Source organism: Scomber scombrus, chromosome 12 (genome assembly GCF_963691925.1).
Source record: "Scomber scombrus chromosome 12, fScoSco1.1, whole genome shotgun sequence".
Taxonomy (NCBI): domain Eukaryota; kingdom Metazoa; phylum Chordata; class Actinopteri; order Scombriformes; family Scombridae; genus Scomber; species Scomber scombrus.
Window position 1 is genome coordinate 2,537,115 of NC_084981.1, and position 24,799 is coordinate 2,561,913.

The following is a 24,799-nucleotide window of genomic DNA, read 5'->3' on the forward strand; positions in this document are numbered from 1 at the left end:
GATGGAAGGATGGAGGGTCTGTGGTTGTGTCGTACACTCCTACAGGGGTATTAAAGTAGCATTTTGACATTCAGGTCTGTATTATGAGTAGAGCCTGCCTTTTCCAAACCTGTGGGCTTCACAGATCTGTCTGATAGTGATCAAACTGTGGGTGTGCACCTGTAAAAGGTTCCATTAACCTGACTTGGTATTACATTGCATCAGTCTATATATATATATATAGTGATATAATATAATAGGTAGTAATAAAAATGAGACTATATGTAACAAATATTAATTATGGCTTATTAAAGAAGCTGTAGGATTAACTGAACACCAACAGAACATTAAATGTAACCCTTGTCTCATTGTAAATGTCTTTTCTGAATCCAGACCCTCCTGTGTATTTGAGTTAAAAGCCCTTCAGATAGCAAGTTTCATTTGCATGAAGTCGGAAATAAACTGCTCATAAACCGGCCTCGGTCTCTCCATTCTGCATACAAATAACACAACTTTACATGTTCACATAGCATGCAGTGCATACCAGGTTGTTCCACTTCTGTGCTTTCTTCCAACTTCATTGATTCCAACTTCAATTCCAACTTCGTCGATTGTATTAATGTCTTATTGCTCATCATTGGGACACATATATGCAGCCTGTTGTCTAGTTCAGCCACTTAGTATTATATAATAACACATTTAATGGTGTATGATTGATCTTAAATTGTTTGACTTAGATTCTTGTTGTAACAAAGCGATGTCAGTCAGAGAGACAAGCCTTGATACACTTTCTGCTCGTGTCGCATGGTAAAGAAGGAATGTGGTGGAGCCGCATTCTTACCATACTGTTGTGCCAAAGTACAGGTGCATGAAGTCCAGACTTCACTTCTTACTGTTTAAGCCTTCAACACTGTTAAATACACACAACCTTTACAGTTAAAATACAGTTCAAATGTTTAGTTTTATGTAATGACATCTTTTCTGTTTCATGTTTTTCATTCCAACGGGCCTTCCAGACATTCTGCATCTATCATGCAACAAGTTTACCTCCATAACGTTCAACAAGAAATCTGATTTTTGTACAAGCACGCACAGGAAGTGATTCATTAAAAATCGTATCACATGCCATTGCATGGATTGTTTTCTAACCAGGAAACGCATGCCATGGTTAAAGCAATCAGTGAGCTCATTGGCTCATTGTGCAAGAATGAGTGAGTCAGACTGGTTGAAATGAGACTGAAGCATCGCTGGTATCTGGATCAGCTCAGGTATTCTGCCCCACAGCTACACTGTGGAATGACTAATGTAATACAATCAACTTCATACACATCCATCTTCTTTGGCAACACTTCCACATTACAGCTAACATGACTGATAATAAAGATAAAGCTGATAAAGAGACAGAGAGCAGCCTGAGTGTTTGTTTACTATGGCTGCTAATATAAACCCAGTTCATGTATTTTTTAGAACTTACATTCCACCTCAGCCACATTGGCAATTATGGGATGATAGTTAATGCTAAAATATATTGTAAGTAGCACAAGAAGACTCACTTAGGTCCATTACACAATAACAGCTACCTAGTGTTAGGTACTGCTTATGAACAAGTGAGGCTTTAGCTACACAAGTACTGAAAATGTTCAATTGAGCATTAAGTGTGTTTTATTGCTTATTAATTCAACTTTTTATTTTGTGAGATGAAGAATGTGTAATTGTTTCTTTCAGAGGTTATTTGGTGTTATTAACCCAATGTGGGAACAAATGCTCCGCCTGCCAGATCAGCTCAGGGTCCTACATTTATAGATGATGTCACACTTTATGATTGGCTGTACGTCAGAAAATGTACAGATGCTGTGTGTCTACGATTTAACCCTTCCATACTCTTCAGGTCAAATTTTGACCCATTTTGACAGTTGAAACCAATTTAAAAACACATTAATTAATTAATTAATTTAAGCCTGAAACTTTTCCTACAGTGGCCTATAATGTCCATAAAATGGAAATATTTTTAAAATGATATATTCTTGCATAGAGGATGTTGCATCCTTCACTTTAAATAAATGAACAAAAAAAATATGGTTATGTTCTCATTTGAGATAACATAAGATCATAATATGTATATTTGGTACTTAGATGAAAGACTAAACATAATGTAATCTTTGTTTTCCATTGTGGAAAAACTCATTTGACTTCCTTTAGGCCTCTAAAAGGATTCAAATTAAACAATCTGAGGAGAAATTTGCTTTCACTGATATTTTCAATGTGTAGACAGGTGAAGTACACATTTGAAGATGTTGTGAAGTAAAAAGGTTGGGAAGCAGTGCCTTATATCAGTGTATCATGAATAAAATGTTTGATCTGATATGATGTTGCTTTTACTGCTGTGTATGCTAGAGGTACAAGGAGACAGATGCAAATCTATGTTAAACATTACAAAAACAATCCCGCTGGGTGATTTTCTTGTCAAAACCACACACTCAATCTCACCTCACTCATGAAATGAAACCAATAGTTTTCTGCTCAGGCTGACAGATGAAGACACTAAACATTGTTGTGAAGACAATGGGTGTCAGCAGTGTTATGGTCATTCCTCAGCTTGCATGCAGGTAACAGTAAACAGTCAGGTATGCATGGTACATTTCACAGTAGTCTGCTATGTGACGTATTCTTTAAATGCTGTGTTATAACACACATCAGTTTTACAGATGGGATGCACCAACTCTTCATACAGCTTGTGTACAGCTGGGAAACTCAAAGCCACACACAGGATACACTTGTATCATAGTTTCTTTATTTACAAATGTACATTAAGAAACACATGTTGATGACAAATCATGAACATACATGGTATGTTTAAAGGTGTCACTCCCACACACACACACACACACACACAGCGCTCAGCACTGTGTCAAACATTCTAAGCATCCATCAGAAGCTGTTGACTAAGTTCATGTCCCTCTAAGTCGAGCTGGCCAGCAGGTTGTCTTTGACTGGAGACATGGGCTGTCCTTTCTTACAGGGACTCATCTTCTGAGTGTCTCTGAAAAACAAAAACATGATGGACACAATGTTAAAATGACAGATATAATTTCTCATATCAGAGCCTAAAACTATTTTTTCTACTTTGACATCAGTTGGTTTCCAGTCCAGTTGGGTAAATAAACAATCTGCTAAAATTCCTCCATGACTATTGATTTCATTTTTCTAAGATAATTTATAAAACGTGTCAAATGTTTTGATATTTCTGCAACTTGCAAACATTCCGATGTTTCACAGACCACAAAAGCTATGAAGGAAACCAAAAATGTACATTAAATAATGTTTTTATGTTTTTGGTACCACTTCCTAATAAGGAATATTCTAAAGAGTTTATAAATTGTAAATAATGGCTTTACAAACGGTTCAGACTAATATGATATTACTAAATGCTTTATAGATCAGCTAGAAGTTTAATTAGAACTTTAGGGTTGCCAGGTTGTGAAAAATCTCATTGAGTCATTAACATTCATGTCATTCATAAAGGATAATGAGATTATCAGCTGAATTCACCATTCATCAGGTCTGACTATAGATGTGAATAAATGGTTAATACATTGATTTTGGTGCAGACTTTTAACATCCTGGGAACCAAAATGTTGTTCTTATTAATGTCTTATAACTGATCTATAAAGCAGATGTTAAATAAGAATTGTAAAGGGTGATTGAGGATGAGGATACATTTCTGACATGCCCTGAGTCCAGTCCGCAAGCTAAATACAGAAAGTTCCAGAAGCTCATGTTGCAGAATCACATGTATGTGTACACTTTCATTATCAGATCCTCACTATAACTACTGATGTCACCGATTTGAAACAGTCTCATACTCACAGTTTGGGCCACGGTGACACTAACAGAAACTATCAGTCAACTTTTTAAGATTAAACAGATCTGTGTGGATCAGACTCTAAACATAGCTTTGAAGATGTCACAGGATCAGTCATAACTGTGACAATATCAAAAGTCATCAGTAATACAGAAACTAGTTAGAAAGGTTAGTGAAACCCAAAAGACACCAACAATGATGTTCTCAGAAGTGTTTTGCAGGTGCAGGTTCACACTGAAAAACATTAATGCGGATGTAAGCTGAAGAATCTGCATGTTTGGATTCCTCATCCACTGGTATGCAGTCAGATTAAATCTATGAGGAATTTTAGTCTGGAAACATTTCTTTCTCTATAATCTTCCATTCTGTTTACCAACTGTTCAAACTGTTGTTAAAAGTTCTCTTCATTTAACTTTTTTCTTTTACTTTTTGAAGCTGAAGTTCTTCCAGAGGCTGCTGATGGTGGCCTGGACTCCAGGCTTGTTTTCGTTATTGGTGGATGGTGTTTTCTTCCCAGAGCCCACAGACTTCTTCCTAAGCCCGCTGACCCTGGCCGGGCCCAGAGCCCTAACCTTTGTGGCAGGACTCTGACTACTGGACTTGAGTTTGGACAGACCTGAAACCTGTGGAGAGAGAGACGGAGGACAGGAGACTAGATGAAGACAACATTTTACTGCCACACAAAATGTCTTCAGATATACTGCTGTTAAAACATTTAAAGTTTATCAAATTAAATTAAAGAAAATAAATTACACTTTCAAGAAGTAATGAATGAATCCAGGTGGATGTAGTAAAGAAGAAACTAATTCTAATTGTGTGGTGAATCGTGTTTAAAGGAATAGTTCACTTATTTCCCAGAGATGAGAGGACTGATATCATGTTTGTGTGTTAAGTAATAAGCTTATCTTAGCGTCAAGAACAGTATGTCCCCTCTTAAAAAACACAATATTTTAAGAAAATAAACAAAGTATTTATCTTTAAACGTCATAGGATCCATGGAGACCCTGATTTTGATGCCACCTCAAAATTGTCTATACAGGAAAAGCCCCATCCTCCTTGAATATATAAATATATATATATGAAATCAACCCCCCTGTCTGTCACAGCTCTGCTCATGAAAAAATGGCATTAAGAGTATATGAGTGGGATGGTAATATATATATGGTCAGCATGGTTAACATCATTACCGCACATATCATGGGACATTAAAACCCATGCTAATGAAATTGGTTGAGGCTTGCTGCTTTCAAAGGCGTGCTGACACCAGGGCTGTGATGATAACTGCATCATTGCAATAACTGAGTGCATTATCTTCATCACTGCATTTATAATTTTTTTTTTTTTTAAAGTGCTTGTGCATGTACTTTGTGATGTACCATGAAGGTGAAGAGGCTATGTGATATGTTAAGAGAATGTGTGAGACCTCAGCATGCATCAACCCACCAAGAACGACCACAAATCTGAAACATTCATATTTCATCAAACCCACCTTCGATTTCAGCGTAACGGCTTTCTTAGCCACTGATGCTGACTGTGTGGGACTCTGCTCTGGCTCTGAATCTTTGCTTGAATTCATTTCCTGAGGAGGCACGTATGAAGGGCTGTCATTAGCTTTAAAACACACATAACAACACATAACAAGTCGTGCACACCCAAACAGCGCTAAGCACACCCACTTATGAGTCATATTACTGTGACAATGATGAATGTGTGAAAGCTGACCCAACCACAAAGCACGTATAGATACTTGTAAAGGCGGTGCAGATTTGTGTAAACCTACAGATGCAGCATCCTCCGGGTAGGAGGATTGGAAGCTGTAGGTGGGGGCTTCCTCTTTGTCGAAGGAAATGAGGTAAGGCTGGGACTGGGAGAAGTATGCGCTGTCCTGGGAGGGAGGGGAGTCTGGGAGGTCATCCTTGTCCTCTGAGTTCCTGTCAGTGGAGGACAGACGCAGGGGTGACGTATCTCCAGAGGTTTTCTGTGTCTTTGTCTCCTTCTTATACTGAAACTGCTGCAGGGCGGTAAGGCCTGAGGTGGACTGTGGCATTGTTGATTGCTCAGTTGAAAGGGAACTACCCGACCAATCAAACAGCCTGCGGCGCTGACTGGCTGAACACGGGGATGTGGTGCTGGGGGTTTCAGGTGGGCTGGGGGTATCCACAGATGGGACGTCGGGACCGTCGCTGTCATTGGTCTGGGTGCTGGGAGAGGGCTTCTCCTGAGTGGGACTTGCACCCTGAGGTGAATCCTCCTGAGCAGACTGCTTAGTGCTCAGACTGGATGCTGAACTGGAGCTACTGAAGAATCTTTATGTGGAAAAAAACAAATCAACAACATACAGCATTAACTTTAATGCAGCCATGAAATGCACTATGGAAAAAACTGTTCATCTTCGTTATTTTGGAATATATTGTGATCTCAAGTACTATCCTTATTTTAAAAGAATAGCTTTCTGTGTGTTCGTACAGAGTTGCTGGCCGTATTTGGTTAGATCAGGCTGGAAGCAGGGGAAACATCTTGTCAACTGCGTATCCATTTGATCAGAATCTATAAACAGAGTTGCTAGATATGGCAAAAGTTGCCAGAGTGCAGGTTTTGGTCTGTACTGTACTGTACTTGAAGATATCAGACCTGATAAGACTTTCAGAAAGTTTCACACAGTCACTGTATCCGGCTATAGCATGCCAACTGATCTAGTCCGCTGCTTTCTATAAAACCACAACTGCGGTTCAGTAAAGTTTATGGTCCAACCACAACAGCGTTTCAAAATCGCAACAAAATGATCTGATTTCAGATGAATCGCAGCAGGAGTGTGTTTATGTTTGCACAGCTCTATGTTCCCACAGTTTAATAATAACAATTTAAAAATCAACAGTCTTTCAAACTTTTTCATAGATGAAAAAACTGTTTTGGGGATGATGAGTGTCCACATTTATGACCTATAACATCCTATAAACAGCAGTGCCAAGCACATGCTGCGTGCTCTAGTGTCTGCAGCTAATGAAAATAGACTATTAATGATTTACAGACCAAACTGAAGTTAAAGCGCAATGTGCAAAAGTGCGACTCGGGTGCAGTAATCTATTTGCGCACAGTGACAGCTCTGATGAAGAGTTTTTGGGACTCAGTAAGCAAACAGGTACACACTGTATTAAATATGTAAAGTTACTGTGTTCTTTTAAAAGGTTGAATTGAAACTCAGCCTAACCCGAACCCAGTCAGAGTTAATATACCGGTCCAGTTCAGTTAAGCAAATCATTACCGGACCATTAACCATCAACCAGACACACTGTTTCAGATGTAATATTTGTGTTTTGATTGTGTTTCAAATAAAAGTAAATTGAAAAAGTTTTGGAGTATAAACATATGTGTTTATAAATTAATAGTTACTGGTTACCCCCCGAAACAGACTGCGTCTTATACACTGATGCGACTTATACAACAGTTTTTACGGGATCTTTCATGTTGAACAGAGCCAGGTTAGTTGTTTCCCCTGCTTACAGGCTTTATGCTAAATGCTTTATGCTAGGTTAAGAATAAACCAGGTGAATAAGCTGACTAGCGTGTTAGCGTTAGCTTGCCAACTAGCCAGGCCAGTAGTTAGTTTGCCATACTTTAAATATATCCCGACACCAGAAAATTAGCATATTTCATCAACAATGATGTTTGTTAAAATATTTCTCATCTTAACTGTCTCTCTTTTATTGTCCTAATGTAAAACAATTACTAAACAAATGTAATTAGTACTGTACTACATGAGGAGCAGTTACTACCTCTGACAGCATTTAAAAACCACAGAATCAGATGTCAGAGTGATGATTCATTGTTTGGTATTAAAACAAAACTGGCAGGAGATCATGGTTGAGCCGGTCCCTTTTCCTGTTGAAGTCTAACAATTAACTCCTGCGATGCTTTATTTACCTTTGCAACAGACTGCCTATATTCATTATTAATCTATATTGTCTTCTATATTTAGCTCATTTAAAAAATACAATTAAGTACACTTTCGTTAGAAAACAACACACTAACATTCTTTATACATAGTATGTACTCAATTTTAAATATGAGTTAGGATTAGATCAGTAATGAGATGTGTGTATTCCTGTGATGTCACCTGCTGCATGTGGCCTGGCCGTCCTCCTCAGCTTCCTGGTTCCTCCTCTGCAGCAGGGTGGCAAAGCGATTACGTGGCCGGGGCTGACTGACTGGTGTCAGCTTGTCCTGCTGCTGGTCTGACCTGGATCTCTTCTGACTGGAGGAAGAGTACTGTTGCAGAACGTCCACGTCTGATATACTGGAGTCTACATGAGGAAAAGAAGAGAGTTCAGTTTAACAAAGTAACATGTAGAGCTACATATAATGTGAGATAGATTTATGTATGTGTATCCCAAAAAAAACAAACAGTGGTAATCTAAACAGTGCATCTCACCCTCTCTGGGTCTCTTCACTTGCAGCTCTCTGCAGGGGAGCCTCAGACCATCCAGGCTGATGACTCTCTCCTTCCCCCTGGTAGAGGGAGGCCTTTCTGGGGAGGTAGCAGGCTGGGGCGGGGCAGCAGAGGCAGGCCTAAAGCTTCGGCTCCAGATACTGGGCCCAGTGGAGGCAGTGGAGGCAGGGGGGGTGTTCCAGCTTTTACTGCGGGGTTTGGATGGCTGGGGAAAGGAAATTAGAAACTGGAATATCAGGCCGTGTTAGAATAAACAGTGTTTTTGTTCTAAATGAAATGTGGCATTTATTTTCATCATCACTCTTGCTCTTTAACTGATGTGATACCTGTGCCATGGGTTTATCTGGGCTGAAGTTGTCTATCCTCTCCATTGTGTTGATGTCAAGGTTTCCCAAAGCCATCTGCAAGCCTTTTTCATCTCCTACATTGCTACATTCAAAATCATTAAGGACATAATGCTGTGCAAGTGATAGAGAGGAACACACAGTTTCCCATTTCTAACTATAAGAACATCATTTTCATTATTCAGGGCAGGAGGATACAGGCCGGCGTAGCTGAGGGTGGAGGGGTCAACATGCTCTAGGTAGGGGTTGAGGGGTACAACTTTCCTGTTGACAGGATCAAACACCAGCTGGTAGAGGAAGGTGTTGTTGGCTCTGACGAAGCCCTCGATGTACTGCTCAGGCACCACCAGGTTCATCTTCAAGTACTGACCCATCTTTCTGATTACCTGACAGGACGACAAGAGCTCACAGTGTGAACAGTCTTTTACTATGACAATCCTAACAATGCTAAAGTAACTACAACTGACTCACTTTCTGTATGCATTTGCTTAATATTTTATTAAAACACTCACAGCTGTGCAGAGAACCTTTTACCAATATTTACATTCTTAAAGTTACATTTTATTTTAATTGCATACTAGGGCTGGGCAATATATCGATATTATATTGATATCGTGATATGAGACTAGATATCGTAATATCGTGATATGTCATAAGTGTTGTTTTTCCTGGTTTTAAAGGATGTATTACAGTAAAATGATGTTATTCTCTATTATTCTAGCTGTTCTATTATTTGACTTTATCCACTTTGTCATTATATCCACATTACTGGTGATTATTTATCAATAATCTCATAATAGTTTGTGAAAGCACAATACCCTACAATATTGTTGCGATACCGATATATATTATATTAATGATATATTATATAGGTATTTGAAAGTATCTATACCGCCCACCCCATTGCGTACCTATACATATTGTTATACAATACACCTAGTTTGCATTTTCAAAAATTAAAACATTTATTATTGTGTAATTGAAAAAGTAACATTTAATATTCAATACTAATTATTATTACTAACTAGTCTCTTATTAATTGCATCATTATGTAAGTGCATGTATATGATATATATATGTGTGTGTGTGTGTGTGTGAGAGGGTATGTAACCTGATCAGCTGCCACTGTGGACACAAGTAGTATTTAAGATAATGGTTCATTTTAAAATGTACTGTAACGGTATTACTGTACAAATAGAGATCTGACAGAAGTCAAGGTACACTTATAAGCTTGTTCCTGTGCTTTCAACCACAGCTGACATGGACCTCAGGTTAGGGTTAGTTAAGATTATTTAGTCAAACACTCAAGACAAAATTAATAATGAGACTCATTAATGTCAGTCACAGAACAGTATATCTACTCAATGTTTATATTGTATAGCTACTGGTCATACCACACCAATTAAGCTTATATTTGAGTGTATAAGATTGAGCTGACTGTATGAATTCAACTTTTCATTTCCAATAAGAATGTGTTTATTTTCTTCTTTCAAAAGTCCCCTGGTATCATTTAACTTCAGGAATGCTGATGTCATTCTTTCAATGAGCTGATTTTCAGGCTGATTTCAGTCTGATGACCTAAACATACATTCCTCAGAAGCAAGTTCCCATGTTGATCTACCCTGCTTATAAGTTAAAATAACAGTCACTTTGCTAAAAAAGTATAATCCAGCTTCACCATCTCACTGTCTGGTCTCACCTTGAGGATATCGGGGTCTTTGGCCAGCCGCAGCAGCTTGCAGGCTTTGCCCAGGCCGATGCCGTGCAGGGAGGCCAGGTAGTCGCAGCCGGAGAGGATGCACATGTGGCGGAACTTTTCCTCAGTGAAAATGTTGCCCAGAGAGCGACAGCGGCCCAGGTTGCTCTGATCTATCTCCAGGCCGTTTCCCTGCTTATCCATTTTGAGAATCACCTGCAAGATTGTGAAGGAGTGGTTTAGGAGTTGGGGGCAGAATATAATCAGAAGTTGTAGGACAGGACAAACACTGAAGCATTTGATCATTCATTTTTAACACTGACTAAACACTTTGTTATGTGTGATTATAATCTCATAACCGTAACCCTAACCCTTAAATGTTTGTCTCCTGCAGATAAGACAACTTCCTCATTGTTCTTAGCACAGAATACTTGTTTACCTTTTTACAGCCGAATGCCAGCAGGTCAGAGTCTTCTGTGATGACGGCCTGGGCCAAACCAGACTTAGTGAGGTAAGCTAATTGAGCATCGGCTTCATATGGAGCCACGACACAGTCCACTCCTCTCGCCCTCGCAGCCTGGTTCAAGAATAAAAACACTTAACTTCACCAATGTGCAACACTACTGGATAGAACCACAGAGCAAGAGAGAGAAACAGAGGAGCAGGCAGCCATGCAGGTTTCTGCAATGTTCACCAAATGTAATTACGACTTTAAAATAGCACATGGAATGAAATTTAATAGCTTCTTCATGGTCATACCGCTCAAAGTATGGATGATAAGGATTACAATTATTCATTATTTAAGTGCAGGAATTTACTGGCATTTATAGCAGTACTTTCTAGCGGTGCATAACAATGATTGATTAAATGAATACAACCTGGACCCAGATAAGTGGAGGAAAATGGATGGATGGATGGATTAACAAATTACTAAATTGTTAGTTAAGTGGATGAGCTTCCAAGCTACTGTGGCTAGCATCAGTGTTTGCAATAGGTCAGACTGACAAAACTCCATACAATAATAATAATACATAAAATACAGTGGTAGCAAGGTAGTAGTAGTAAAAGTGTCTGTACTTTGGCTGTGTTTGTGTCTGACTGTGACATTCAGATGAATCGTATCTATAAACACATCAGATAGTCACATGTTGTACTACATCCTGTTCTTCCATCAAACACATCATACATACTGCCTGTCATCTTGAAGCAAAGTCAGAGATTATAAAGTGAGAGTATTATACAGCTGTCTCCCTCTATTTAACCTTTTTCTAATATTAACTCTAGTGTATTTTCATATTGATAGTCACTGGTTGAAACCCCCGCCTGGAAACAGTGCCCTCAACTCCAACGTGCCTGCTGATGAGCAACTCTTGCATCATGTAACTGCTTCAGTCATATCACAAACATGAGGCCAATACATTATCTGATGCAATTCATGTTCATATTTGTGAATCCGGGTGAGCTGATGACCCCCTAAAACTTTACCTCTAGTGTAAGCTGAGGTTAGTCATTGTACTTATAATGGGACTCATTTCTTAGTCAGTGTGTGTTACCTGTGAGGACTGAACACATGGATCATTATAGTGGAACAATAAAGTTAGTTACATAAAGTTTATTATCCCATTTAGTAGATGACTAAGTGTAGACTTCTGTATCATTTTAATGCAGTATGATGCAACATCACATTCAAACCCCAAATGCAGCAATCTATTTACCTGTGTAGAGCAGTGTGTAAACTGAGCCCCCCCTGCTGACAGTATACAGTAACACATGCTATACAGCAGTACACATGTGTTGTAACCAGGGTAACTAATGTCAGTGTCTACAGCAGGCAAGTAAAACTACATTATATTTAAGACATTTGAATAACTTGTATGGGCTTTTTTGATACTGAATATGAATAAAAATGGATAGTCTATGAGCAGGGATTTGTACAAACTCTTCATCTCTTAAACCTGTCATTACATGCTGAAAATGAAGTTCTCTGACCAAAGCAGTTGAGGCGTTCAAATCATTTAAATCCACCTGACAGGAAACAGGAAGTCCTCACCTTAATAAGGTTGTGAGCCATGGCTGGAGTGATGTTAACACAGCGGGTAAAACAGTCTCTGGCCTCAGAGAGTTTGCCTTCTCGTAGGAGCTGCCGGCCTTTCTGAAGGTTGGTTTCTCGACGTCTGGAGGGTACGTGATGAAACAGAATTAGTAATGAAAATTAAGTTTTGGATGTCTTTTGGTTCCTGATGACTCAGTATTTGTTTGTAGCAAGGCTACAGGTCTGTGCATTCCTCTCTACACCTCAATGTTGTCCTGTTGCAGTTTAGGAATGCAGTTCTTCAAATAAACTGAGCAATGAGTGTTTGTGAGGTGTGTGTTTGGCACAGTTTCTATTTTCTGTCATGGTAGGGCTGGACAATTAAAGAAGTAACCAAAACCAACATTATGACTCACACTCTCCATTTCTCTTATGATACAGGTTAAAAGGTTTAAAGACAGCAGCAGTGCTGTGAGATCAGCTGTAATCACTCACACACACACACACACACACACAGCTCCCTCTGGAGCCACAAATGCAGTAGTGGAACAACATATGCAACATCTCGTTTTAAACTCTCATTCGTCCCTACCAGGGTCCCCACAGATCCTTAAAAAGTCTTAAATTTAGATTATGATATTCAAGGTCTAAAAATGTGTAAAAATATCTGGAATTGTAGGAGTTAAGGTATTAAACTTTGATTTGAGTGTAATTATATTTGTTCAGTTTATGTTATTTATCATTACTATCATTATTTTCTGATTATTTTACATAACCAACCAATCAACTTATTAAAGTAAAAAAGAATCAGCAGTTGGAACTATAATGAAACTAATCATTAGCTGCAGTCCTATATAAATGACTTAAAAATGATCTCCATTTCAACCCACAGTAAAATCCTGCTTTTGTATTATTGTATGTTATTATATATGAGTACAACAGTCACATGTGACACTTTTCTGGATTGAGTACTTACAACATGGTCATGTATATTATTACTAAAGTGACGTTAGTATTTTTATGCCGTGGTACAAGTATATTTACATGAGTGGACAAAAGCTTTACACAGAATAAATACAGTTATTCATATATAAATGATAACATAACTTAGTGTTGTGCTTATTATTATTGCATCAGAAATAAGTTTGTTATTTCTCGCCTCTTTTTCAATTTCAATAAAACTCATAACTGTGTATACAGTATTCTAATGTTTCGTATTCTTTTGTGGCAGCAATGGTATTATTTCTTCCTTTAAAAAGATCTTAAAAGTTATTCAATTTTTTGAAGAAAAAAAAATAGATACCCTGGTCCTTACATCCATAACTCTTAAACAAGCAGCAACAGACATAACATATATCTCAGCTTGAGAAGAAAATATCCCTTTTAACTTGATATCACTTTTATCTAGTTATCACTTACTATTTATTATTTATTAGTCACATTCTAGAATTTTTTATAGGCTTTACTTGAATGTTTTTATGTAGCTTATTTATTGTAATTTTATTGTAATTTTTTTCTTCTTTACCTTGTGCCTTAACATGTCCATGTTTACTTAGGAATATGTGCAATATTCAACTTTGTGCAATATATAATTGCACAAAGTTGAATATTTATATAATTATATAATAAACTGTTTGCATTTTTGGTCCTATCACTGTGTCTGTCATGTATGTTGTTAATGTGCAGCTGTGTTCGGCACTTTTAGCCCAAGGCAAATTTCTTTTGGGACAATAAAGTTTATCGTATCTTACCTGTAACCACACTTTAATGTGTAAATATCAGTGGAGGTTCCCTTTAATAGTGCAAAACTAAATACAATTCAAAAGTGGACCCAAGTGGACCCACTGTATACAAATCTCACAACAGTTTGTACTACTAAAACCATAATATGCGATTATTCTGTAATTAAAGTGTCTAAAAACAACCAGACCTATTTATGTTTACTGTATTAATGTTGACTCTGCTATCTTATCCAACACTCAGATCCTCCCGATGTTCTGTGTTTTGTGCCCAACTGTAGCATGTACATTATTTTGTATAATGAAAGAAAAATGAATAAAAAGTCAATTACAAAAAAAGAAAAAAAAAGAATTTGAAATAGTTCAAAGCAAATATAGCTTATCAGCATCCATACATTGATACACAGTGCAGGTAATCACTCACTCTCTGCGGGCTTTCTCCACTTCTTTTTTTGAGGGCAGATTGCGTCCATCAAACACCAGAACTGGTTTGACACTGAAGTTCAACAGCATGTCCACAAATTTCATACAGTACCACACATACCTGGAAGTGAACAAATGAACAATATGGAGGTTTATGCATCCAACCTTTACTATAAGTAGATTAAAAACTGGAATATGTCAGACCAACATTTTTTTAATCATTCAGGTACAATTATATAAATGCTTACTGTTCAGTTGGTTCTCCTTTAGCAAGCTTTTCGGCACATGAAAAAGCTCCTTTATGCAGCCAGCAGTACGTGTCCACGGCAACCGTCTGCCCTTTGTATTTTTTCACATTGACAGGCTCTCCTGCTTCTTTGATGAACTGCAGCAATCCAGGGATTCCCATTTTCAGCTGCTGGAAATAAACAGGAAGTACTGATAAAACCAACTATTAATAAGAAAGACTGACATGGAAACAAGTCACTATCATTTAGGAGCAAATCAATATTTTTGCTTCTATGCTCTTTTATATAAATGATTGCCCCTCCACAAATGTAACTGACTGATGCAAACATCATATTGTATAATTGTATCAATTGTATTGCATAATCAGCTGACAGTCTTTTTTTAAACGTAAAAGCACACAACATAAATATGGAATTTGTTTCTCCAAGAATTGTGACCAAAATACGTATTGAGAAGGATATTTTATAAGATAAATGTCAGTGCTTTACAAACTCTTTAATCACAACAGTTTCTAAATGACCCCAAACATTTCCAAAATCTCTGCTTCCAGCTTACCAATGTGAATAATTTCTGATTTCTGGACAAAACTAAAGATTTGTTTAAATGTATGTCGATGGTTAATGTGTTTCACCATACAACACTTTGGAACACCCTTTTCTCTCCAGGCATTATATTGGGGTGTGTGGGATATTGCAGCAGCATTTCCATTTGGCTGGTCATTAATTGGTTATCTTTTATTTTGAAAATACATTAGCTTTGACAATTAATCCCTCACATTCAAAAGCACAATCCATGGTCCAAATGTTAACAAAAGGACAGTTAAACCACTATAAGCCTGACTACAGAACTGGAGATTGTTATCAATCCAATCCAATACAATAACAAAGCAATATTTACTGATGCCTACAACAGTTTCTATAGGGAAGCAATGTTTGAACCCATCAGTTAGTAACCTGTGCAGTCCACTGCACACACACAGGTTGTGGCTTTGTCCCCTGAGACATGTGTGTCAGTCTGTAGAGGATCAGCTGTGTAAACACACACATTGTACAAAAATGCTGTCAGTCATGAAGCACTATTTGCGCATATGTTTCTACTTACTGACAGACTGCTTAATAAATAAGGACGAAACTTTCATCTGGAAATTACAAACTGGATACAAAGTTCTGTCAATTAAATAACGTCTTGTTGAACACGCTTTTCACTAACTACAAAGCTAGCTGACCAAATTCATATTCTCAGAATAGCAATTATTTGTTATATTTCCTCTATCTTCATTCACCAAAACGCAAAGGAGGAATAACGTTAGCAGAGCAAACAATGAGCACATGTTAAAGTTGAGATTTCAGCTAACTGAAGTACAATTCGGGGAATATCTATGAGCCGAATTTACCATATAAACTTAAGATTGCAAAAAAAGTTATCAAGTTATATTATAGGATGTTTTTAGCTTCGTTGATAACCAAAATTATATTAAATTGGACGTTTTTCTGATGGCAGTCTCGGCTACAGATATAAGCTAAGGAGAGCGTGTCCTGAAGGTAACTGTTGACCGGGTGACAACGTTGCCGCTTCGTTTGAGTGTACAGTTGCTTACTTCACAAATACAGCTAATAGTTTAAATAGTATTTCTAAATTCATCTTTTATCTATCGAAGTAACCTAACTTGAGTTGTAACAGAGCAGACAAGACGGTATCCTTGTTCATATACCAGCGACAGTGTCAGCGTCAGTGTGCAAAGAGTCGAACATAAGATAAAACAGAAAAGCAATAAAACGCTGCTGTTAATTGCTGAGTTAAAACGTAACGTACCTGTTTTGTGTGACTTTGCTCCACACATACAGAAGGCTTTAGACAGAGAGAGAGCTGGAGCTGGTTTGGTTTTAGCGGCAAAAGGAGTGATTCAGTTTGAGCTGCTGCTATTGGTCGAGAACGCAGAGAGGGCGGGTTTAACGGCAGCGGAAATGGAGCGCTCCTAAAATGTTACTGTCACGTAATATGTTTTCTCCCAGGACGACCCCGCCCATCCCGGCTCTTTCATAAAGCTGTTGAAGGCGGGAACTTAACGCTGTTATCCTGGACCCAAATGAACATATAAGGTTTATTATAGAAAGAAGCGCCACTGAGGAGCATCTTTAAAACTAAAAAAGGACAATATAACGTTATTAACGGTCATTGTAATAGCCATTGTAATAGCAACAAACATCATTTAAAAGTCTCCCAGCACCATAATGTCATTGAATGCCAAAGAGGCACTGATATTAGTCACATTCAAACATGGCGATATTCTGTCCAAGTGGTATTTAAGAACAGTTGTGTTTTATCTATCCAACACTTTTCCTTGTGTGTGCTGACCATCACATCCTGTCTTATGAAGTTTATCCAACATCACTGAAAGTGAAACATCTCACAGAATCATTTTACATTTCACATGTTGTTGCTTTTGTTTTGTCCTGACCTGTGATATCAAAAACACAACTTGAATAGACTATAGATACTTCACTCAGTCTGCTGTCAGCATCACTGTCACCTTATACATATAGCCTATACAGTATGTGTGGCTCAGGAGGAAGAGCGGCCCTCCACCAATTGGAAGATGGGTAGTTTGATTCCCGTCTCCTCCAGTCCACAATGTCCATGTGTCTTTGGGCAAGATACTTAACCCCAAAATTGCTCCCGTTGCTGTGCCAACGGTGTATGAATGTGTGTGAATGTGTGTGAATGGTTAGTTTCCTCCTGATGAGCAGGTTGGCACTTGGCATCCTGTGAGCTGTTGCTGTTCATCCAGTGAACAGCAACAGCTCAGGTGGTAGAATAACTGACAGCAGAGAAAAGTATTAATGATTAGACGGACAAATAATTATTGAATTACTGAATACCTGACAATATATGAAGCATGTATGAACAAACATATAAACATTGCATTGCATTTAAAGCCTATGGAAGCTCAGATTCATCTTTTTTCTCGACAGTGAACAGCAACATCTCAGGTATCATAATAAGATAAAAGCAGAGAATGAAAAATAAAGGTTAGAAAATGATTTGAATTATAACATAAGTTAACTCCAGCGCTCACCTGTCTTCAGCTTAGCAGCAGCAGCTCAGGTGTTCAGAGCAGAATAAGAGTAGAAAATGATATAAATGAGAGAAAAGAAGGATAAAAATGGTTAGTAAGACAAACTTAATGATTGAATCAGTTCTATTAAATGAATACACAGGTGTGTTTGTGAGTCAGAAGCTCAGACTCACCTTCTAGTCCAAAGTGAACAGCAACAGCTCAGGTGATAGAATAGAGATAACAGAGATAATTGTTAGACAGACAAATGTTGATTCTAATTTGAATTCTAATATTTATTGATGGCATCACCGCCTAAAAAGTTCCATCGTCTCCATGGTGACAAAAAAATCTTTTTTCCGGCATTATTCGAAAAATGACCCAGTCGCCATCTTTCTTCCCCAAACTGTCGACAACAAATTTGGATCATTTAATGTCCTCAAACCAAAACAACCATGTTTTTAAATCACTACACTTTTATTAACACATTCCACACATTCATACCATCTAATATTCATTTTCCACAGAGAAAATGTTGAGTTAGTGTCTGTTTCCATCAAATCTGTGTTTTTATAAAGAGGAGGATGAATTGTCCATCTTTATATTGAAGAATTTACAGAAATAAAGTTATAATTTTTTACTGAAGCACTTTTTTAAGTGTGTCAATGAGAATAATAAACACATTAGGCATCATATTAAAAATATGTCTTAACTGCATAATAGTTAAACCACCGTCTGACACAGGGGGCCTCTACAAGCCATTTCTGCAGCAGCAGCAGCAGCTCACTGCTCGAATAAAGTTCATGCCCTCTTGGTGTCTTCTTCATGTGTCCAACAGCTCGTCTTCAGCAGATGTTTTCCAGCTGATCAGTTGTCCAGATGTTCCGCTTCCAGCAGACAGCTTTTACATTGTGTCAAGTCCAAGTGCAAAAGAGAAATAAATGTGTGCAGCTTTTATAAAGAACTGCTTCACTTCACCGTTCTGTTTCCACGCGCCACGCACGTGCACGCGTGTATGATAGACATGAAATGAAAGATATTATTTGTTGTGACTTCTGTGTGATTAGTAATACGTTGATCTGTCATTGTCTCCATAGACAGAACCTCATGCAGTACCTGAATGTGTTCATATATGCAATGATGAACACAGATTAGTTCGTAAATTGATATGAATGGTGAAGGATTGAATGATACATGCAAATTACTGAGGCAAACACGTCCTCAGTTCTGTCAATAGTTGTATAGTTATAATAATAATAATATTATAATAATAAGTCGTATAATTTTTACTATGTTTACTTTTCCATTTTTACAGAAGACAGGTCTATTTTCATATATTTCGGCGGAGGCGCGCGCTCCAGACCTGTCACATTTGCTAACTTATAAAAAATAATAATAATGACAAAGTCCCCTCTTATTAAATCTACATGTAGCTGTCAGCTGCAGGAATATGTGTTTTGCATCTTCTGTCGCCGCTGCGTGATTTTACGCACGGTTGGCACAGCAGGTAGGCTATACTGAATTTATATATTTTTTTTAAATCCTCTGACATACTTAATGGTAAAAAGGAAGTTTTCCGCGCATCTTCCAGCAATATGCAACTGAATCAGGTGTTTTTCAGGTCAGGAACAGCAAATTTCGGACGAGAAAGAAAAAACAAAGTTTCAAAAAGATCCAACAGCTCGTGAGGAAACGTTGGTGTGTTTGCAGTATTGAGGGCTGCAGATCAATCAGTGTGCTCCACTATTTTCTCATCTAACACCCAAAAGTAAATTGATCTTCTTCAATTTTTAATGAGCCGCGCAAATATCCAAACCCCGTTTCCTCTGAATTATAAATGAGTTCTCCTGAATTATGACTAATTGAATTCAACCTTTTACATCAACTACTTAAAAAACCAAATCATTTCGTTAAAATGAATATGGAACCATGCTTTTTAGATGTAGCCCTTTTCTAAAATAGGCTTACTCTGTGCACATATTGTACACACTGAGAAGAGTTTCTGTCTACTGTCTTCTGAAAGGTAAATTCCCCTGCATGCATGTTTGGGATGCTGTGCAGTTTATATATGTATTAATATCTGAAGGTAAATATACTAATATAATAACTCTTATTAGAGTGTTCTCCCTCCTGGCAGCTCGTTAAACATCTCAGCTACTTGCTCCTTTTAAAGGGTTAAAGAGTTTAAGAGAGTGGAGCTGATGTTACAGGAGTGTACATTTTAACTCTTTCCCAAAAACTCACCCAAACCAACTATTTAATATGTTGCAGTGTTAGTTAATGTCTTTATTTCCAACTATTGGCTGTGTAAGACGGATTACTGATGTTTTGTCTGCAGTCCTCATCATTTATTCAAAGCTTGAGATATTTAAAAAAAGGCCAGATATCCAATCAAATAATGACAGGGTCTGCTGGACATGGAGAACATGGTGATACATCACTAAGAAAAAGTTCAACAAAGCAGAAAGATTTGATATTTTTTCATGTTATTTGAGATCAATGTATCACTTCTGACAGGTAGATTTACCAGTGTGTCATTTACTCAATTTAGTATTAAATTGATGATCACATGAACCATTTGAAAGACACAGTGATAAATGGGTCTTTATTAATATAGGCTGTAATTGATTGTAAGATTTTGGTGCTAGACAGTTACCCAGTTAGTCGACGGTGTGTTTTTCAAGATGCCAAAGTGGAGAAAATATAAGAAAATATACAATACAGAAAATGGGAAAATGATCCTGATTCCGGAGTCCAGAGTCCAGACAGAGCACATTGCAAATTATGCCATCAGGACGAAACTAATAAACACTAGTGTCAAGACTTTAGCTGTGCCAATGACGCGCACAGGCAGCCAGAACATCAATGACTATCAGAAACACCTGCCTAATATTGTGTAGGCCATCAAAACACCTCTGACTTGTCATGGACTCCAAAAGATACACCCCTTCATGGTAATACTGCTGCCATGAAGGGGTGCACATATTTTGGTGGTTCATGTCAAAGTAACACCTACATGAATGCCCGGACCCAAGGTTTGTCACAGGGTCATCAGTTATCCTTCCTTGGACTACATTTGGTAGGTAGTGACCACTGCGTATCAGAAAGACCCCAACACCACCTGCTGTGTTGGAGATGCTCTGACAGTCATCCTGCCATCACTATTTGGCCCTTGTCAAAGTCCCACCTCTTCACAGGTGCCATTGTTAGCCGATAATTCATGTTATTCACTACTTCGCCCATCAGTAGTTTTAATGTTTTGGCTGATCGGTGTCTATATATCGTTTGCCACACTTATGCTTATACACAATAAATGCTGTGAATGAGTTATCAGACATACTATAAGATGAAACCGGAGCATTCAAGAAGCACAGAACTAAATGTATGAAGGCCGTTTTTGATTGTTTTTTTTCTTTTTTTTGATTCTGACACCGAAAACGTTCTTTTCCTGTTCTGGTTTGCAAACAATTAACGGATTTACTTTTTTTTGATTTTTTTTAATTACCAATCAATTATGCCTATGCTTATCCTATGATAGCCTACAAAGACTGGCGCGACAGGGTGCACTGAATGAGGAGTGTGTGTTCGTGCTTGTTCAAAGAGTACCATAGATGTGAAGGGATTATCATTCAGACTGCTGTCACATGATAAGCTGTCGTAGTTTATAGTTGTTTAGTTCTCCTTCTGAGCCTCTGCCATATGGCTTAGTGTTGGTTTGGTTTTATTATCCTCAGCTGACCTCGCAGTTACATGCAAATGTACACCACACACTCTTTTATAGCTGGCAGTACTGTGACTGCTGTCCTGCAAAATGAAGGAATGATTGAACCTATTGTTGTAGAGTATTGGGAATGTTTGTTGACTGACACACACTGGTTTGACCCTGTTTGCTGCAGTTGTATAGTAGTAGGATAAGATGCACCCAGGGATATTCTTACCTTAAATGCCTTTATTTGCAAACAAATCCACAATATTAACCCTCATTGGAATGAAGTTTTCAAAAAAGGTCTAACACAGAATTGGGTGATAATTGAAACCTTATGCTTAATAAGGTTTCAAAACTTTTGACCCAGTTTTGACCCAAACTGGGTCAAAAGTTGCACGGTAGATAGGACAACAACAGGAGGGTTAAGAACTATTTTTTTCATAAATCAAATTTTAAATTAAAAAGCCAATAATGTGTTATGAATTGTGCACAAAGTACAGAAATGTTTCTGCCTCTCTTATATCTATAGACCCACCCAGGTGCATGCTTACTGGCAAAGGAAAAGCAATATACATACAGTCATATAAATACATCAAATATGTTGTAATCAATATGTAACCACGGTCATTTTTATTTGTATGACACATTTTGTACTCCGTAGCAATTCAAGGTGTCAACATGTAGATAAAACACGGCAGGGATGATGTCACACAGGCTGATGTGTGTCTGTCAGTGTTGGGAAAGTTCACTTTCTACATGAACTAGTTCAGTTCATAGTTCACACATTTTAAAATGAACTAGTTCAGTTCATAGTTCATAATTCCAAATTATGAACTAAGTTCACAGCTCCAAAAAATGAACTAGTTCAGTTCTTTTTTTTCAATACGTTGCGAACTATACTCTTTTAAAACTGTTGCCACAGCCAGCAATTATTTCATTAGTTTAACACTGAAAAAGCCGGTGGGCAGAGTTTGCACATAAACGTTAGATTGTTCCCTTCCTTGTCGATTTTCTCATAAAAATCGCTGAGATAATTATATGAGACCTCCTTATGTCCACATGCTGCTGTCGCTTCCATGCTGCTTCCATGCTGTTTTTTGTTTTGTTTTGTTTTGATGACGCATGGAGCAGTGCGACACTGGCTGCCTTTGCCTATGGTTGCCAGATAGCTCTACTCAACTGTGGCGCTCTCGGACTTTTTAGGCATAATCTGGCACAGACAAAGAAGTACACGCAACGGTTGGGCAACACTTATTGAACGAAATTTAAAAAGAGTGAACGTGACGTTCACGGACACCAGAATGAACGCGTTCATAGTATCGTTCATCAGGCAGAAATACCGTTCGTTCGTTCAAGTTCACCAAAATTATGAACGAGTTCATGAACTTTCGTTCAATGAACGCGTTCATGCACAACACTGGTGTCTGTAATAGATTTGCTGTGATGTCTTTGACACTGCTGACGTCCCCTCATGTAGCTGCTGCTGCTGCTGCTGATGTTCACTCTTGTTGTTTTGTGTCTGCTGGTTGGTTGCACGTCATGAGGTCAGTGAAGAGTGACACACTGAAACACAGATCATTACTTAATTAAATCAACGGTCAAAGCTCATTATCATTACACCCATCAATGCTGCACCGGAGTGTCCCAAAGCTGCGTGTATATAAACCTAACTACGAGCATGACACAGCATTTACTTTCGATTGAGTATATGAACAGATTCCCAAATTCAACACAATAATTATACCCAATAAACAAAACAGCACAGCGCTCCATGCTCCTTTTAACATATGAATAAATGCATATACAGTGTATTATAGAAGAGGAGGTAAACATTAGAGCTTTAAGCATTAGTAACTATAATAATATATAATATATAATAATATAATAATAACTTGCACTAATTCACTTTGTAGTCACATTCATATTTATTCTTTATCTTTGGACTAAATCTTACCTGATTTATATTGTTTGATGTACAGTTGTTGTGTTATATGTGCCTTGAGTGCTCTGAAAGGCGCCTTTAAATAAAATGCATTATTATTATTATTGCATTATTATAAATTAACCCTTACATACTGTTCATATTCTAACTCATAATTGTGTCTCTACACCAATTTACATTCATAAATTCCTCATCAATCATTAATAAATACAACATGTTTTAATGCTGATTTTGGAATGTGTTTGATAATATAGGTTAAATAAGTTCAATTTGCACATTTGCATATATAAAAATGTGTATTAGCTACACAAAAAAGACAGATGCATTTTATTTCTATTACATCACATTAGAAGAAATAATAAAGAAATTTAGGATTGCCACTGCATATTGTATACGCACTTGTATTTCTATACCTCACATATTTTATGCATTTATGTATTTTTAAGAAATTATTTTTAATGTAATTTTATGGATTCTATGGTGTTTGTGTAATGTGTTTCTGTATACCGTATGTATGTTATTGGTGAGCCAAAGACAATTTTCCACCATCGTGGACAATAAAGTTTTATTCTATTCTATTCTATTCTATTCTATTCTATTCTATTCTATTATATGCTATTTTATATGTCTGTTCATATCTCTGTAAAACACAAAGTGCAAACACATGTATCTAATAGTTAATAAACAACTACAGAATCAGAAGAATATTACTCAGTAATGAAAATCTGCTAATAGAGTCAAATAAATGTTTACTTGTCTTTTAAATGAGGTGGTTTACAGTGCATAGTGGCCCCTCTCCGCTCCTTGTTGTCTGTTATTTAAAGAGGAACGCAGCCACTATGCAAACTATGCAAACATTTATTCATTCGTTCATGATGTTTCCTCCCCTCTCCTCTCTTTAGAAGTCAAATGATAGATAACATAATATGATGGTTTTTAACCCCTTTATGGGGCGAATGACTACATTTGGTAACTTAAACATCCAAAATATCCTCCCCATGCCTCTCTGTGAGGTTGTAGAATCATGTGGAGTTTTAAAAATATAGACTTTTTGTAAAATGTTTTACCCTATAGACCGACGTGGAACCATATATGGTAACTTCACTGAGCTTGATTTACAACGTAAAAATTAAACATTTTGAAAAAAGTCACAAAAGCAAAAAAATCATGTAATATATATTTTGAATTTCCAAGTATTTCAATGATTGGATTGTAAAAGGATAAATGACTTCAGTAAACACAAGAACTAGTTATTAGAGTTTGGACATTCTGCTAATAACACAATCAATTTACAGTTATCTTTTAATGAGATCATTTCCCTCTTC

General features: G+C 37.4%; 1 protein-coding gene across 1 annotated transcript; it reads right to left on the bottom strand.

Moving 5' to 3' along the window:
- Nucleotides 1-2,848: 2,848 nt before the first annotated feature.
- On the bottom strand, nucleotides 2,849-14,931 carry exo1 (exonuclease 1). Its single transcript, XM_062430765.1, has 13 exons — nucleotides 14,771-14,931; nucleotides 14,524-14,643; nucleotides 12,379-12,502; nucleotides 10,768-10,905; nucleotides 10,332-10,544; nucleotides 8,831-9,018; nucleotides 8,615-8,717; nucleotides 8,271-8,493; nucleotides 7,956-8,142; nucleotides 5,622-6,147; nucleotides 5,331-5,420; nucleotides 4,268-4,464; nucleotides 2,849-3,019 (listed from the first exon to the last, which is right to left on the bottom strand). Exons 1-13 carry the CDS (start codon nucleotides 14,929-14,931, stop codon nucleotides 2,938-2,940), a joined length of 2,352 nt encoding a protein of 783 aa, XP_062286749.1. The 3' UTR covers nucleotides 2,849-2,937.
- Between the last annotated feature and the right edge of the window lie 9,868 nt (nucleotides 14,932-24,799).

What these genes read in the sequence shown, in the direction of transcription:
- exo1 (XM_062430765.1), bottom strand. Translation starts at nt 14,931, where the DNA reads ATGGGAATCCCTGGATTGCTGCAGTTCATCAAAGAAGCAGGAGAGCCT. An exon ending in AAGACCCCGATATCCTCAAG is followed by an intron (nt 9,019 to 10,331) that starts GTGAGACCAGAC and finishes TCGTCCTGTCAG; the next exon opens with GTAATCAGAAAGATGGGTCA. An exon ending in AGTGAAGAGACCCAGAGAGG is followed by an intron (nt 8,143 to 8,270) that starts GTGAGATGCACT and finishes TTCCTCATGTAG; the next exon opens with ACTCCAGTATATCAGACGTG.